Source organism: Solanum lycopersicum, chromosome 8, assembly GCF_036512215.1.
Source record: "Solanum lycopersicum chromosome 8, SLM_r2.1".
Classification (NCBI taxonomy): Eukaryota; Viridiplantae; Streptophyta; class Magnoliopsida; order Solanales; family Solanaceae; genus Solanum; species Solanum lycopersicum.
Window position 1 is genome coordinate 39,046,643 of NC_090807.1, and position 15,879 is coordinate 39,062,521.

At 32.9% G+C, this 15,879-nt stretch overlaps 1 protein-coding gene across 1 annotated transcript in view; it reads left to right on the forward strand.

The window, feature by feature from the left end:
• Positions 1–11,170, forward strand: part of LOC138337939 (uncharacterized) — a 49,059-nt gene extending 37,889 nt beyond the window's left edge. Inside the window, exon 6 of the mRNA XM_069288384.1 lies at positions 11,049–11,170. Within this exon, the coding sequence (XP_069144485.1) occupies positions 11,049–11,170 (122 nt within the window). The remainder of the gene's footprint in view (positions 1–11,048) is intronic.
• Positions 11,171–15,879: the final 4,709 nt, after the last annotated feature.

Below are 15,879 nucleotides of genomic sequence, written 5' to 3' on the forward strand. Positions count from 1 at the left end.
GCATGGACAATTGATTCGGCACCCTTTAGTTAGCGACTTGGTACATTGTGGGAGCTTGGTGGTCGCCTCAAAATTGAGCTACCAAGCAACAGAAACAAGTTATAATAGAAAATTAAAAGACCGGTGAAATAGAGGTGGGTATTTGACCTTGGAGCAACGCTTGTAAGACTCGATCGTATTAAGTAGGTATATGCTAATGTTAAACATTTTCTATTTGAATCAATGATATGGTATGTTAAGTAATGCTATCTACTAAGAATTAGATGAAAAATGCAAGTTCTTAGGATGTCCGAAAAATTTTGCATGTAGAAAATTTGTTGTTAACCTTTTTTTCACTAGCATTTAATTGAGAATGAGTGCAATTATTGAAAGTCTTATGGGGGAGTTTCCTTGCCCCAAGTCTAGCAATAGTAATATGATAATGTTTAAACATGGTTAATTCAGGAATAACTAGGTTAATACTTAACGAAATATTGAGAAGTAAAAAGGAATTCAAAGCAAATGTCTCGTATCAGTTTAAATTATTACAATACTATGTAAAAAACGATGTGGTTTCTCACGGAAAAATGTGTGAACTTACTATACAATCCATATATAATGACAGCAATTGTTTCTTATCCATAATATTAGAATACCTATTCCATATAATATAAAACTATTCATTTTCCATTAGAAAGGGACTACATGTAAACAATTGTTGAAAGTCTTTCCTAAATATTATATATCTCAAACGATTTTTGGTAAGCGTGTTGTTTAACATGTTAATAGGATAAGTTAAAATAAGGATTAAATATTCAATGTATTATGCAGAACAATTAAATCAAACATACTCATAATGGGGAAAGTGAAAGCAAACCTTAAACAATATCGAGGTAACAAGTACAATAAAAAATAAATATGATGTGTCCTAAGTTGGGTATAGTACCCCCGTGCAAACGCTGACAGTTTGCCTAGTATATTCATATTTATAAAAGATTATGAAAAGTTTCTTAATTAATGAATATTTGGATAGATTGAGTTTTGCCATAAACTCTTATCCTTTAATTTATCTATTCTAGAAAAGTAAATTAAGTAAGGTTATGGATGATTTTATAAACTCTTATCCTTAAGTTTATCGAACTTTAAAAGGTAACTTAGATAAAGATATGTATTATTTGATAAATTAATTAGGTAAGGATATCAATGGTTTCATAAACTTCAGTCTTTTATTTGTGTAATCTAAAAAGGTAAATGAAACAAGGACATGAATTATTTTATAAATTTTAATCCATTAATTTATTTGTTACGACCCTATCCCTCTAGTCATGACAACACCTATCATAACTCACTAGTAAGTAAGACAACATGTACCAGAATATAAGTAACAGATACGGGAATAACAAACATTGAAAAAATACAAACAATAATATATGAAAAAAACCAAAGCAAAAAAAAGTTATATATGATGGAAATTGACACTAAGTGCTCATCCATGCCTCAAAAATTCACAAGATACAAAAGATGGAAGGAATATTCAGTGCTAGTAGATGGTACTAGGTGTTGCATCACAAAAAAGATGGAGAGTGCAACATAAGTAACAAAGCAAGGTAGTCAGTAGGTAGCATAGGTCGACTGAGTAAGAGAGGTAATTACAATAAGAAACATAGAGTCTATGCACAAACAGAGGTATTTGTTGGAAAGAAAGAAGGCACACATGTATAATAAAGTAAATCTATGTAAATTTAAGCTAAACCTTACTAGACCCCGTAAGCCTAGAATGTACACTCAATCACAAGTTTAATAAAATCCCAAATGGACCTTCATCAGACAAACAGGTACATAGAATAACTAAACCTACAAGATTAAGATACTCAAATCAAAGTGCCAAAAAAGTTCACTATTCCTTAAAGTCACATTATAGCATCTGGGCCTCGTACCTAGAGCATCACTAGATAGCTAAAAATAATGGACTTCAACAGTAAAAAATTAGTGACATGTCACGAGTCTAGATGCGACATTGCATACTCAACTTGAAGGGTCTCATACAAGCATCATAGCATTACTAACATTTGATAAGCGGAGAATAGTGTGGAATTAAGACTCACTTAGATCCAAATATTCAAAATACCTCCTTAAAATATTTCAAAATGCAAATCTAAAGGGTAAGTATTAAATTGTCGTCTTTAATAATGTACTTGAACTAAAGTAGGGACACGACCCTTTACAATCCAAAAAGACTAGGATTGTTTATTATATGAACAAAAGGAAAGAAACTCCAGAAAGACACTAGTCCTCGATTTATGCAGATGTACCACTCTAGCCTTGGAGGAATACCAATCTAAGCACTTCAATTCATCTAGAAGCAATCACATGTCGGAACCTATACTTGTAGCAAAAATAAGAGAAACTAGGTTTAATACACGAAAATTAACAAGTATGATGACCATGCAAAAACATGCTTTTAAAGGGATATTTTGGTTAATAATAATGCATTATGCCACATTATGAAATATCATGTATAATAGCATAAGAGACATGAAATGAAAGTATAATTATCAAACAAATCACAACATCACATTTATACAATATTACATGTAAACCATTACCTTAATCATAGACCTCCAACACAAGTAACCCTCATTCTATACCTTGTGCATTGCATAGATAGTAACCCATACCACAATCCACACCAAGGTACCACATTAACTTTACCAAACGTTAACTTATTATTCTTTCCTTTAAACCTTTTAACCATATCTATGCATAAGAGACATATCAATTTACAAGGAATGACAAGCGACAATAACTCATAATATACCCAAGTATAGAAACATTGAACTTTAAGCACTTGAGAGTAATCATCATTCAATTACTTCATTTAAATCACTTTCATACATTTATCTTTATGACTTACAGAACTCACTATGACCCTTTTAAAGCGTACTCGTGTAATGCATGTATAACATCTCATACTACCACCAACAGATTAGAGAACTTCTCATGAAACCATTTTTAACATCTTATATGATGTGAATAAACGTTTATATGACATATATTCTAAGATCCAGATCATGGAATCCGGTGTCATATAACCTCAAACCGTAAAGATTTGGTCTACTTGCCGAAGGTAAGATTGCAAACTTTAGGTTAAGTGGATCCACTACCAAGACCTATGTGGGCAAATATTTTCTAGATAAACAAGAAATTTATTGGAATTTTACCTAACGTGGGGAAAACTTGTATCTTACCTTATCCATTTGTTACTTAGCCTACATTCCCATAGAGTAGTTTCATAGGCTTAAGTTATTGTACTTTAGAGGCACACCAAAACTAGGCCTACCGATCCAAGTAACTTTACAAGGATAGCTCGTTGAGTTTCCTAGAAAGGTCCAACACCATTAGGTTTACCGTTTCATGGTTCAGCGTTTCACACAAGAAAGGGCCACCACCATTAGATAAACACATTCTACTTCAACAAATAATTTAGTTTTAACTTGTCTTCAAGACCATAAATCTCAAATCATGAACTCACAAAAAATTTATCATAATTGAGGCATATATGATGACATAATCCTATAACACAATTTTTTTCATATTCCAACCATAAGTTTTCATAATCCACAAACCCACTTCATAAAGGCACAATTTAGGAATTGAGTTAATTCGTGGGTTCATAGAGTATTTTAGTCACAAATCATCAATTAAACACCAATACAATCATAATATGACATTAATAACCTTTTAAAATGGTTTAAAGAAAGAACTCATGACATTGAGTAAAACCCTAAGTTTTCAATGAACTTCATCACTTATAATGGTCTGTAGGACGAAATCTAATCCTAGATAAAGGATCACCATACTTTTACTATGATTCCCAAAGAATTATTATCAAGAAACTACACATTGAATCCAAACCTTATTTTTCACTTCTCCTTCTTCTTCCTTGAGAAGAGAAAAAATATTGAGAGAGGAAAACCTTCTTTGATTTCATTTGGGTTTGTTAAAAAGTGATTTAATTTAAGGAATATAATATATTGAAAGATAAGTTAGACATAAATATAAACTGAAGAATATAGTAGTGAAAGAACATCATAAATAAATATTTCTTAATAAAAACTGTACATATGAGATTTTACTTTTTTGAAATAATATTTGTTGAGGATTCATATGTGCAAAAAATCTTCTATAACATTATATGTAGGTATATATGCATCATCATATGTGTTAGAATTGCAAGTATATATTAACATATATCATGTATAAGGGGATAGTTTCTCAACCTATATACATCATTATGCTCATGAGACTCTTGAATGAAAAATATCATTGAAGCTCTATACATATATTAGTCATAACATATGAATATTTTTGAACTCAACTTAATAATAATATTCAATATGTTTGGGAGTGCTTTTTAGAATGTAAATATATTATACCAAAATTTATTGATAAGTATAAACGAATATGAATATTTTCTTAATTTTTTAATGTTTAGATGTAATGAAACTTTTCATAAACACTTATCCATTAATTTCTCATACCTAGAAGGGTAAATTATATAAGATTATGGATGATTTCATAAAATCTTATCCTCTAATATATCTAACTTTAAAAGGTAAATTAGATAGTGATATTAATGATTGAATAAATTAATTAGGTAAGTATATGAATAATTTCATAAACTTTATCTTTAATTTGTCTAGTACAAAAAGGTATATTAAATAAGGATATGAGGTATTTTATAAATTCTTATTCATTCATTTCTCTACCCCAAATAACTTAACCAAACAAAGATATTAATGATTTCATGAACTCTTATCCTTTTTTTATCTAACCAATAAAGGTAAATAAGATAAGAATATATAGGATTTCATAATCTCTTTTCTTTTTTTAATGTTACCTTAAAAGGAAAATCGTCTACAAATGAATATTTAATTTTGTGGAAATCCTTGTAAAGATATTATACATATCATTTCCCTTTTTTTCTTCTTTAAGTTGCATATAATTAATATTCCTATTATATAAATGTAGTGATCAAAAATGGTTTTAAATTTACAAATATTTTACAATCCTGGTGTTGTCGAGAAGTAGCACCCACAAAGTAGAACAAGCAAATTCAACTCTCAGTTTTCCTTTTTCTTTTGTTTTGTCTAATATTAACTTAGTTCATACTAATATGAGCAACAACAAAAATAAATGGTTAGAATTATTTGTAATGACAAATGAATAAATAAAACATAATTCTACTCCAAAAATATGTAGGGTTGATGAGATTAATGTTGGTGTTTCATATTTGTTCCTTGACTCTGATTAAAATAATGACTGAATTGTGTGTGCTAGGAAGTATGCGAAGAAGGGGAAAGAGAAATACAGGAATAAGTCAGCTATTCATTAAAAATCTATTATAGAATCATAGTAAAATAAATATAGTACTTGTGTCACTGAATTGTTCAAAAATTTGAATTGTATAACAATGTTGATCATCTAATTTATTTGATTTGCGAAATGATGAAAGCGAACAAGATAATATTTAAGTGTTGATGAATTTGATGACCATCAATATTTAGATGGTATGAATAAAGAGGAGCAGAAAAAATGTTGTTGGTTCAAGGAATTCTTTGAATGTTTCAACAAGTTGGTTGCTCATATGACTATTGGTCCTATGTGACATTGGCATTGCCCGGTCTTCAAAGGTGGACCAGGTGCAATTAGGTGGTTCACAAGGTTGAACTCATTGCTTTCCCCTACAAAAATAAAATGTGGATCAAATTTTAAATTACACAGAGAACTTGCTTAATTTTTTGAGGAGGAGTTACGTCTGAGGAGCTTAATCTAAGAGAAGTACATGTCTATTAGTTTGAACGAGGGACTTCATATGCCATTTCTTCTTCATGCACGACCTATTAATAGATGGTTAACCTTTGATTTAGTATTTGCATATAAATATTTGTGTAAACCCTTAGACAAAATTTATATCTTTGAACATGTGTTGGCTAAATCTATACTCTACTCCTATTTTTAAATTTATCATAATCAATGGTAAATACAATTTTTTTTGTTCAACATGATTGAAGATACTTTCGATACAGTCGATATCCCCTAAATTGAAAATTTATATTTTTATGACGTATTCCTAAAATTACTAATACCTAGTTTATAAACACAAATTTCATGAAGTAGGTCCTAGAAAAAGCTACTAGTGGTGATTGTTTGTGCCATCCATTACACATTTTTTAGATCAGAGACCAGGGTGAGCACTTGGAATTATGGATAAAATTGTCTACTTCTCTGCGTGTATATATATGATTGCTAGTCTTGCGCTTATGAATTTGCTTGTTGTTGTCCACTTTTGCGACTTGTATTTTCATATTATACAACACTGTATGCATGACTTCTAGGTTCTTGATGGGATTCTTTTGTATATAGATATTTGTTTGATTCTTATTTTGTCTTAATTTATTATTCGTGTCAATTCTTTCTACTTAAACCATAGAACATTCTATTTGTAATTCAGAGTGTAAATTGGCCTACGTATTATTGGGTTATTGTATGTTCCATCACGACTCGAGAAACTAGGACGATACAGAAAATATATAAAAGAAATAAAATAATTGGTCGGGAAAGGCATCAAACTAGTAATAAAAAAATCCAAAATTAGGAGAGAATCAACTAAATAATGTCCAGAAATAAGGACACTCAAACTATAATCTATGAATGAATACTTTGAGCATATTAATAATCATTTGTATCTATATCGCATGAAAAATTGTATGTAAGAGGTATTTGATAAGTTCAATATTGAAGGTACTAAGGATTATCTAGGTCTTTTGCATTCCCCTTTGTATTTACTTTCCTTTACTTTTATCCGAGGTTAGTCTCCCACTACCCGTTAAAACGACTTCTACCCTAATCCTAATGAACCCTCACCCTACCGGTGCTTAAAAAAAGGAATAATGCACCACTACATTAACATGACACTATTTACATTTGTGAAAGAGTTTGACGGGGCATGTTTAGAAAGTACAGGAAAAAGCTAAATGACAGGAATAAAAGCATCTTATGCTCCTCTCACTTGTGATTCTAATGATCGATCACTTCTATCTCTAAACTAAAAGGGACAGGTGCATCGCTACCTTAATATGACATTATATACTTTTGCATAAATGGTAGGTGGTTATTCAATGCACAATATATTTGCCTATAAAAGCAACACGACATTCTTACGGATGAAAATTTTACCCATGCCCTTCAATTTTAGAGTTTATTTCTCCCGAAATTCTCTATACAATATACTTTATCGTAGAAGTTACTTCTTGACATTGTTGCTTTAGACATCTACTATTTTTCTTCATACAAAATTATACAAGGAAAACAACCAATGAGGTAACTTTGTAGGGTTACATGTCTTACATGTTATTTTATTATGTTTATCTATTTTTACTGCATGATTAAGATATAGGACCATTCCAATTAATTCTAGATTTTGTGCTAAATCGCCTAAGAAGCTTTACATTCCGCCCTCCGACCAATGACACGCAATTCCTCCAAATACATGATTATAAAATTATTAGTTAAACCATTCCCTTATTTTTCTCTTCACAATTGACATTCCATTTTTAGATGATACAACAACTTAACTATCTTCAATGTAACATTTTGTAACTCGTAATATCAACCAATAAGCTAAGAAACTAAAATTTATTATTTTGGAAAATAATAGGAAACATCTAGAAAATTTCCTATGTTTAGGAAGTGACTTTCTGTCATTTTTAAATGGTCATTATTTCTAGATCACGATGACAGAGAGTAAATTATTTACATGGTTGCTAATACCTTGGAATTATCTTTCCAATGTCTCCGAATTTGCACGATTTTTATATCATATGAGGGAGATACTACTTCTGGAAGTTGGGTTGTTTAAGTGAGGAAAGTTCGATTTTGGATTTTAGTAAGGGCAAACTTGTGTTTGCACTAATCTATTTCCTAATTTGTTTTAAGGTTTTTTTAGGGTTAAAATAATTTGGAATTCAAAATAGAAAGGTTATTTATGCTTAGAGACTGGAGAAGAGAAAAGAGAAGAAGGAAAAAGGGAGGAAAGATCAAGACTTCATCAAGAACCCTACAATCTTTAAGATGAATTCATGGGGGTGATCCATATTAGGGTATGGGAGATCTTACAATGTTGGGATTGTTCACCAACACACCATCTGGTTTAATTTAGCGAATTTTGAGTAGATTGAATGATGAAAAGTGAAGTTCTTGACGAACATTGTTGAAAACTTGTTATTTGAGTTGTTACATGTCTTTAGTTAATATAATTTGTGTTTTCGGGTAGTTTGTGAGTCTTATCTATTGGGTATTGAGGTTATTAGTGATACTAAGTGTTTGGGGGGAAAATGCATGGAAGTTTAGAAGGTTTAAAGAAGAAAAACATAAAAGAAAAGACAAAACTCCCATCTGAGAGGCCATGCGGCGTCGTGGCTACTTTAGCGCTACCGAACATGCTCTGTACGAAAAGCACTGGTGCACTGCAAAATAATTAATCCCTAAGGATATACTCTATCGGACTGGCTCTTGAATTCCATGCCTCCAAGAGCGCCAAGGATGCTTGAAAATCCCATTCTCTCTCCATCTTTTTTTACTAGTTCCTATGTGATTTACCCACGTTTCTTTATTGATTCCAACACTAAAAGGTAAATCTAAAAATCATTAATTCATCCTTAAAAATGAGATTATGGACCTTCAATGTGTAATCCAATTCAGTAAAAGTCAAATACAAAGTCAAATAGGTTAAGAGTCAAGACAAAAAATTAAGAAGAAAGTCAAAGTAAGTTCTTAAAGTTTTAAAAAGTCTTAAACAAACATTAAAAGTTTTCTGTAAGTCTTGTGCTACAAGTTGAGAAAAGATTAATAAGTTGAGTTCAATTCACAAAAGATATAAGTGAACTAAGTACTACCTATGAGTTAAATTAAAAGTTAAGCAAAGAGAAAACAATTGAGTTCATTTCTCAAACGTTATAAGGAAAATAACTATTACCTAAGATTTAAAAATTTATTCACATTTTGACCAAGAAAGGAAGCTAGACTTCCAATGTATCCTTTGGCTAGTTTTTGTTAAAAGGAAACTATGATTTCCAAGAGTTATTTTAAAGCTAAGTTTGAGCAATGACTTGAAACTAAAGACAAAGTTGTTACTAAAATGCATGAGCTAAGTATTTTAGGAGTAGTATTCAGAACCTATATAGGAATGCGATTTCATATTAAATCAAGACCCCATTAACCATGTAGCCAAAATTGACTTACGACGAGTCATACATTTTCGATGATTCCTGTGGTACTTTTTATCATAGACTAGTAGATCCACTTTGTAGTTCAGGTTATATACTGACGGAATGGTATATGATACTCCTCTTGCAACGTGAAGTAGGACGATGTACCATTGCTTAGGCTCATAGTGATGGTTATTGGTTAGAGAATCTCCCTCAAACACTATGTTTATTTTAGATATAATTAAAGTTGATTTTGTTATGGCATTTATTTAAAGAACTAAGTAGTTTTACTATTTTAGAAAGATTTTTATATATCACATGTGTTTAAATTTCCTTATATACCCATTGTGTTGAGTATTCATGAGTTGAGCGGAGCCAAGGTAAGTTTTTTTATTATTTTCTAGATAGTTGTTGTTCAGCATTCCAACTCGCATTCGCGTAAATTCAATTTACTAATGGAAGTCGGCTTGCATCGTCTTATAATGGAGACGAAAGTAACCAAGATCAGTATTATCCAGTGCCTCGGTTATCCAGTTGAGCATTCGTAGTTAGTGGTGAGCCTCCTTGCATTATGGAGGACACTTTTATCCTCTTCCTAATATTTCATTTATAGAATATTGTGGGGTCTTTCCCAACATCAAAGATTGTATAGGCTTCATAGTAAGTTGAATAGTCAGTGTTGAGTCTTTTATTTATATACTTCAGATTACTTTGTTATAAGACTTATAGGAAATATTGGAAAATTTATTATTTCTTTAAGTTATATCATAAGATTGTTTTTTTATGAGTTAAGTCTTCTGGTGAGTTATGTAAGTCAAGCCAAGGGATCGCTCCAGAGTAGCAATGATCATTGGGTGTCGATGACGTCCAGGGTGTATGCTCGCGGCATGACAAACATAGTATGAGAGCACAAACTTCAGTGTATTAGGGAGTCTATGAAGCCCTATCTTTAGAGTCCTAGTTAACATTGTAAAGTGCGCCACATCCATAATTAACAGTCTGCTATATTTAGAATTTTCTTACTGTATTCATATTCTTTTTCGTTTGTTAGAGTTTATCTATAAAAGTCTCTCTTTGATTCATGCTTGTGCCTGTTTCAGATAACAATGCCTCCACGAAAAAAAGCACGAGGTTGACTAGATAGTATATATGTTTAACCTAAGAACAAGAGTTGCCCAACACACCTAAAGCGCAAGTTGAAGGGGAAGTTAGAAACCCTGAGTTTCGTGAGGCTATTAGGATGTTGATTCTGATTGTGACTTACCAAGTTGGTTAACAGAGAGGAGCTCGATGAGAAGAGGCTGACACCTAGAGCATTCGTGAGTTCCTGAGAATGAATCATCCAAGTTTCACTGGGTCAAGCAGTATTAAGGATCAGGAAAACTTTGTGGAAGAGGTAAAGAAATTTTTTTGATGTAGTGCCTGTAGTTGGTGCTAAGAGAGTTGATCTAGGTGTATACGAACTAAAGAATATAGCTAGGACTTTGTTTGACTAGTCGAAGAAGGGAAGAGATAAAAATGCACCACATCGTAATCAGGCTTGTTTCCAGGAGGCTTTCTTAGGGAGTTTATTTCCCTGAGAACTAACAAAAGAAAAGGTCCGAGAGTTCGTTACGCTGAAACAAGACTCCTTGAGTTTTCATGAGTATGGAATAAAGTTCACCGAGTTGTCTTGCTATGATACTGAGATAGTTAAGGATATAAGAAGTAGAATGAGTTTGTTTGTCGCTGGCTTGGGTCGTGCATGTAGTAAGGACGTTAGAGCTGCAATGCTAATCTGTGACATGTACATATTCTTAGTGGTGGTCTATGCAAAGCATGTTGAAGAAGAGAAGCTGAAGGATAAAGAGGAGTACAGGAACAAGAAAGCCAAGACTCGGAATGAGTCTGGGCAGCAGAAAGATGGTTTGAATCGGCCATAATTTTAGAAAAACAAATGGCATGAACCATCATCGTCTAGTGCATCTGCGCACGAAAGAAAGGCTAGTATAATGGAAAGAATTCAAACAACTTCAAGTTTACTAGCATAGTCCCATGTTAGTGTGGCACAAGGAGGAAGTTGGGATCCTGCATATGGTATGTGTTGTAGACACCAAACCAATAAGTGTCCTAAGAATAAGAATGGTGGTGGAAATGCTAGATATAGAGACCAATATTCATCAAATGCTCCACTAGAAATTGTTGCACCTAGAGGAGCTACTATAGGCACTAGCGGAGGAGGAAATCACCTCTATGCAATGGCTTTAAGCCTTTTATGCAATGGCTTTAAGCCTTTTATGCATCAATAATTGTAGAACTCATGAAGTCAAATTACAGATTCCTGGTGAGCCAGTCATAGAGTTGAGTAATTATTTAGTAGTTCCAAAGGGTCGTCTCATTTGTACCATAAGGTGACAGAGTTAGTTTCAAAGGGTTGTATTTATGAAATATCCAATGTAATGACTAAAGTGATGAGGTACCTTCTGTTCATTCAGTTCCTATAGTAAAAGAGTTTCTATAATTCTTTCATGATGATCTACCTGGAGTCCCTCTTGAGAGAGAATTCGACTTCATAATAGACATCATCCAAGATACTCATCTGATCTCTGTTACGCAATGTAAAATGGTACTAGAAGAGTTACAAGGGTTGAAAGATCAATTAGATAAAGGTGTTATTTAAACAAGTGTCTACCCTTGGGGCACTCCGTTCTTGTTTTTAAGAAAGAGAGATTGTTTCCTTATGATATGTAAAGACGACATCCAATTAAATAAGGTTACAATAAAGAATAACTATCCTCTTCCAAGGATAGATGATCTTTTGACCAGCTTAAGGATGCTTCCTGCTTTTCGAAAATGATCTCTTATGAGGCTACCATAAGTTTAAAGTTAGGGAATGGGATATTCCAAAGAAAACATTTAGAAAAATATATGCGTATTATGAGTTTTTCATCATGTACTTTGTCTTACCAAACACACCACTAACATTCATGGATCTTATGAATAGAGTCTTCAAACCCTATCTAGAGACGTTTGTTATCATCTTTGTTGATGACATAAATGTGTATTCAAGAAAAGAAGAAGATCATGCTAGTTACCTTTGATTGGTCTTATGACTTTGAAAGATAATGAATTATCTACAAGTTTCCCAAGTGAGTGTTTTTGCTTCGGTTTGTGTCATTCTTGTGCAACATAGTTTTTGGTGATGGGATTAGAGTTTATACCCTATAGATAGAAGCAGTTAAGTGTTAGCCTAAACCCACGTCTCCAACATATATTAGGAGTTAATTTGGTTTGTATGGCTATTATAGAAGGTTTGTTGAGGGGTTTTAGATTATCTCATCTCCCTTGACTAAGTTGACTCAAAAGATAATTAAGTTTCAATGGTCTAAAGCCTATTAGAAAAGCTTTCAAGAGTTGAAGAAGACGTTGAATTTTAGTCTTATTTTGACCTTAAGATAAGGTACTCAAGGTTTTTTGTGTACTAGGATGCATGAAGAGTTCGTTTTGATATGTGTTAATGCATAATGGCAAGGTTATATGTTATGCCTCATAGTTCATGAGAATATTTTTCCAACCCATGACTTAGAGTTAGCTGCGCTGATATTCACCTTAAGGATATGGTGTCATTACTTTTACGGAGTTCATGTTGATATATTTACTGATGATAAGAGCTTAAAATATGTGTTGACCCAGAAGGATATCAATCTCAGACAAATAAGGTGGTTAGACCTACTCAACGATTAGGACATGGGTATTATTTACCATCCATGTAAGGACAATGTGTTGTGGATGCTTTAAGAAGGTTATGAGTGGGGAGTTTCGCTCATGTTGAAGAATAAAAGAGAGAGTTATCCAAAGATGTGCATAAAATTGCACTCTTGGGAGTCAAACTTATTGATTCTACAGAAGGAGGAATAATGGTGACAAAGGGATAAATCATCACTATTATCACAGGTGAAAGAGAAGCTTGCTTTGAGAGCGAATGTTCATAACCAAATAGTATTGGCTTTTGAACAAGGGGGAGATGGTGTGCTAAAGTATCAAGGTAGATTGTGTGTACCTAGGGTTGATGGACTACAAGATAGGAACTTGGAGGAGTCTACTAGCTCACGATATTCCCTTCATATGGGTTCCACCATGATATACTGAGATTTTAGAGAGGTATACTAGTGAACAGGTACGAAGAAAAACATTGTTGAGTTTATTGCCAAGTGCCCAAAATGCCATGAAGTGAAAGTGGAACACCAAAAGCCTGAAGGGTTGTCTTAGAATATAGATCTTCCGGAATGGAAGTGGGAGATGATTAATATGGATTTCATCACAATATTGCCAAAGTTTCACATACTGTATGATTCAATTTGAATGATGGTCGATAGATTGACAAAATCAACCCACTTCTTGTCTGTAAAGACCACTAATCTGGCAGAAGATTACGCGAAGTTATACATTCTAGAAGCGATTAGACTTCATGGATTCCCAATATCGATCATTTCAAATATAGGTGCACATTTTACTGCTCAGTCCTTGAAATCTTACAAAAAAGGTTAGGTACAAAGATTAGTTTAAACACTTCTTTTCATCCTTAGATGATATGACAAGCAGACTACAATATCAAGACCTTTGAAGGAATGTTGGGAGCTTGTTTAGATCTTCTGTGATCTATTTCAAGGGGAACTGAAATGGTCAACTACCTCTCATTGAGTTTGCTTACAACAATAGCTAACATTCAATAATCTAAACGGATCCATATGAAGCTCTTTATGGGAGAATATTAAAATCTCCTATTTGGGTGGTTTGAAATTGGTAAAGTAAGATTGATAGGACCAGATCTATTTCACCAAGACATAGAGAAGGTGTGGTGATTCTATATAGAAATTGAAGATGGTACAGAGTCGTCAGACGTCTTACACAGATGTGAGGAAAAGTCCATTGGATTTGTAAGTGGATGACTGGGTGTATCAAAAATTTTCTCACAGGAATAGTGTTATGAGGTTTTTTATAAAGGGGAAAGTTAGTCCTCGGTACATTCGACCTTATAGAATATCCAAGAGAATTGACAATGTAGTTTATGAGTTGAAGCTACCACAAGCGTTAGCAGTGGTTCATCCGGTATCTTATATATCAATTTTGAAGAAGTGTGTGGGTGATCTTTCATTGATTGTACCGACTGAGAATTTTTGGGTTAAGGATAGCATGTCCTATGAAGAGACTCCAGTTCAAATTTTAGATCACACATTTCGCAAGTTGGTAACAAAGGAGGTTGCATCAATCAAGGTCATTTGGAAGAAACAATGTGTTGAAGAAGCGACATGGGAAGCTAAAGCGGATATGAGAAGATGTATCCACATCTCTTTGAAACGCAAAAGAATGGAGATCAAGGTACTAAATATCTTCTAAGTACTTTATAAACTTTTATCAAGCATGCTTTTTATTTTGTTTTGGATTTGTACGTGTTGAACTTGATGTTACTATTTTTAGCGTTGTTAAAAAAATCTAATTCAAGGACAAATGTTCCCAAGTGGTGATATTGTAACATCTCGTAACTCTTAACAACAAATAATAATCTATGAAACCAATTTTTATCATTTTAGGATAGAAAAGGAAAATCTGAAAAATTTGATAAGTTTATGAAATGAGTTTTGGTCATTTTAAAACCGTCATAACATGTATCACAGTATAAGTTATAGTCAGTTATTTATATCGTTGGTAATCCCTTTGGAAAGTTCTTCCCAACGCGCCGAGATATCACGATTTGGATATCCTATGATGGAGACATGCTTAATTGGGCCATTGGTGTGAGGAACGTCCTATTCTTGATTTTAGTAGGGGCAAACTTGTCTTTTCACCCATATATTTTGTAATTCGATTAAAGGGTTTAATATGGGTTAAATAAGTTTGAATTCAGAATAAAAAGGTTATTTACTCTTAGGTCTTTAAGAAGAGAAAAGAGAAGAAGGAAAAGGGAAAAATATTAAGAAATCATCTAGAACGGCTAGATCTTAGAGTGAAATTTTTTGGAGTTATCACTATTATATTACTTGATATATTTCCTTGTTGGTTTAGATCACTCACACACCAAATTGTTTCATTCAGCGAATTTTAGTAGATTGAATGCTTAAAAGTTAAGTTCTTGAAGAACACTATTCAAAACTTTTTTGTTTAGATGTTCCATGCCTTTAGTTAATTTAATTATGGGTTTTTTTTCTCAAGTCTAATCTATTGGATATTGAGGTTATTAGTGATCCTAAGGGTTTGGGGAAAATCGATGAAACTTTAGAAGGTTTAGAGATGAAAAACAGAGAAGAGAAGTCGAAATTCCAATTTGACATGCTCTGGGGCGCTGTGCCTGTCAGATCCTCACAAGACAGGCTCTGTCCAACAAGCCATGGCATATCGTACCAGCCAGAGTCCCTAGGAAAGCCTTTGTCATCTAGGCTTAGGCTCTCCACGCCTCTTAGAGCGCCAAGGATGCTTGTAGACCCCATTTTTTCTCCATCTTTTCTTATTAGTTCCTAAGTGATGTACCCACGTTTCATAGTTGATTCCAACACACTGAGGTACATCTAAACATCATGAGATCATCCATAAACATGAGATCAAGAACATTTAATTCATAATTTAATGCAAGGAAAGTTAATATCAAAGTCAAAGA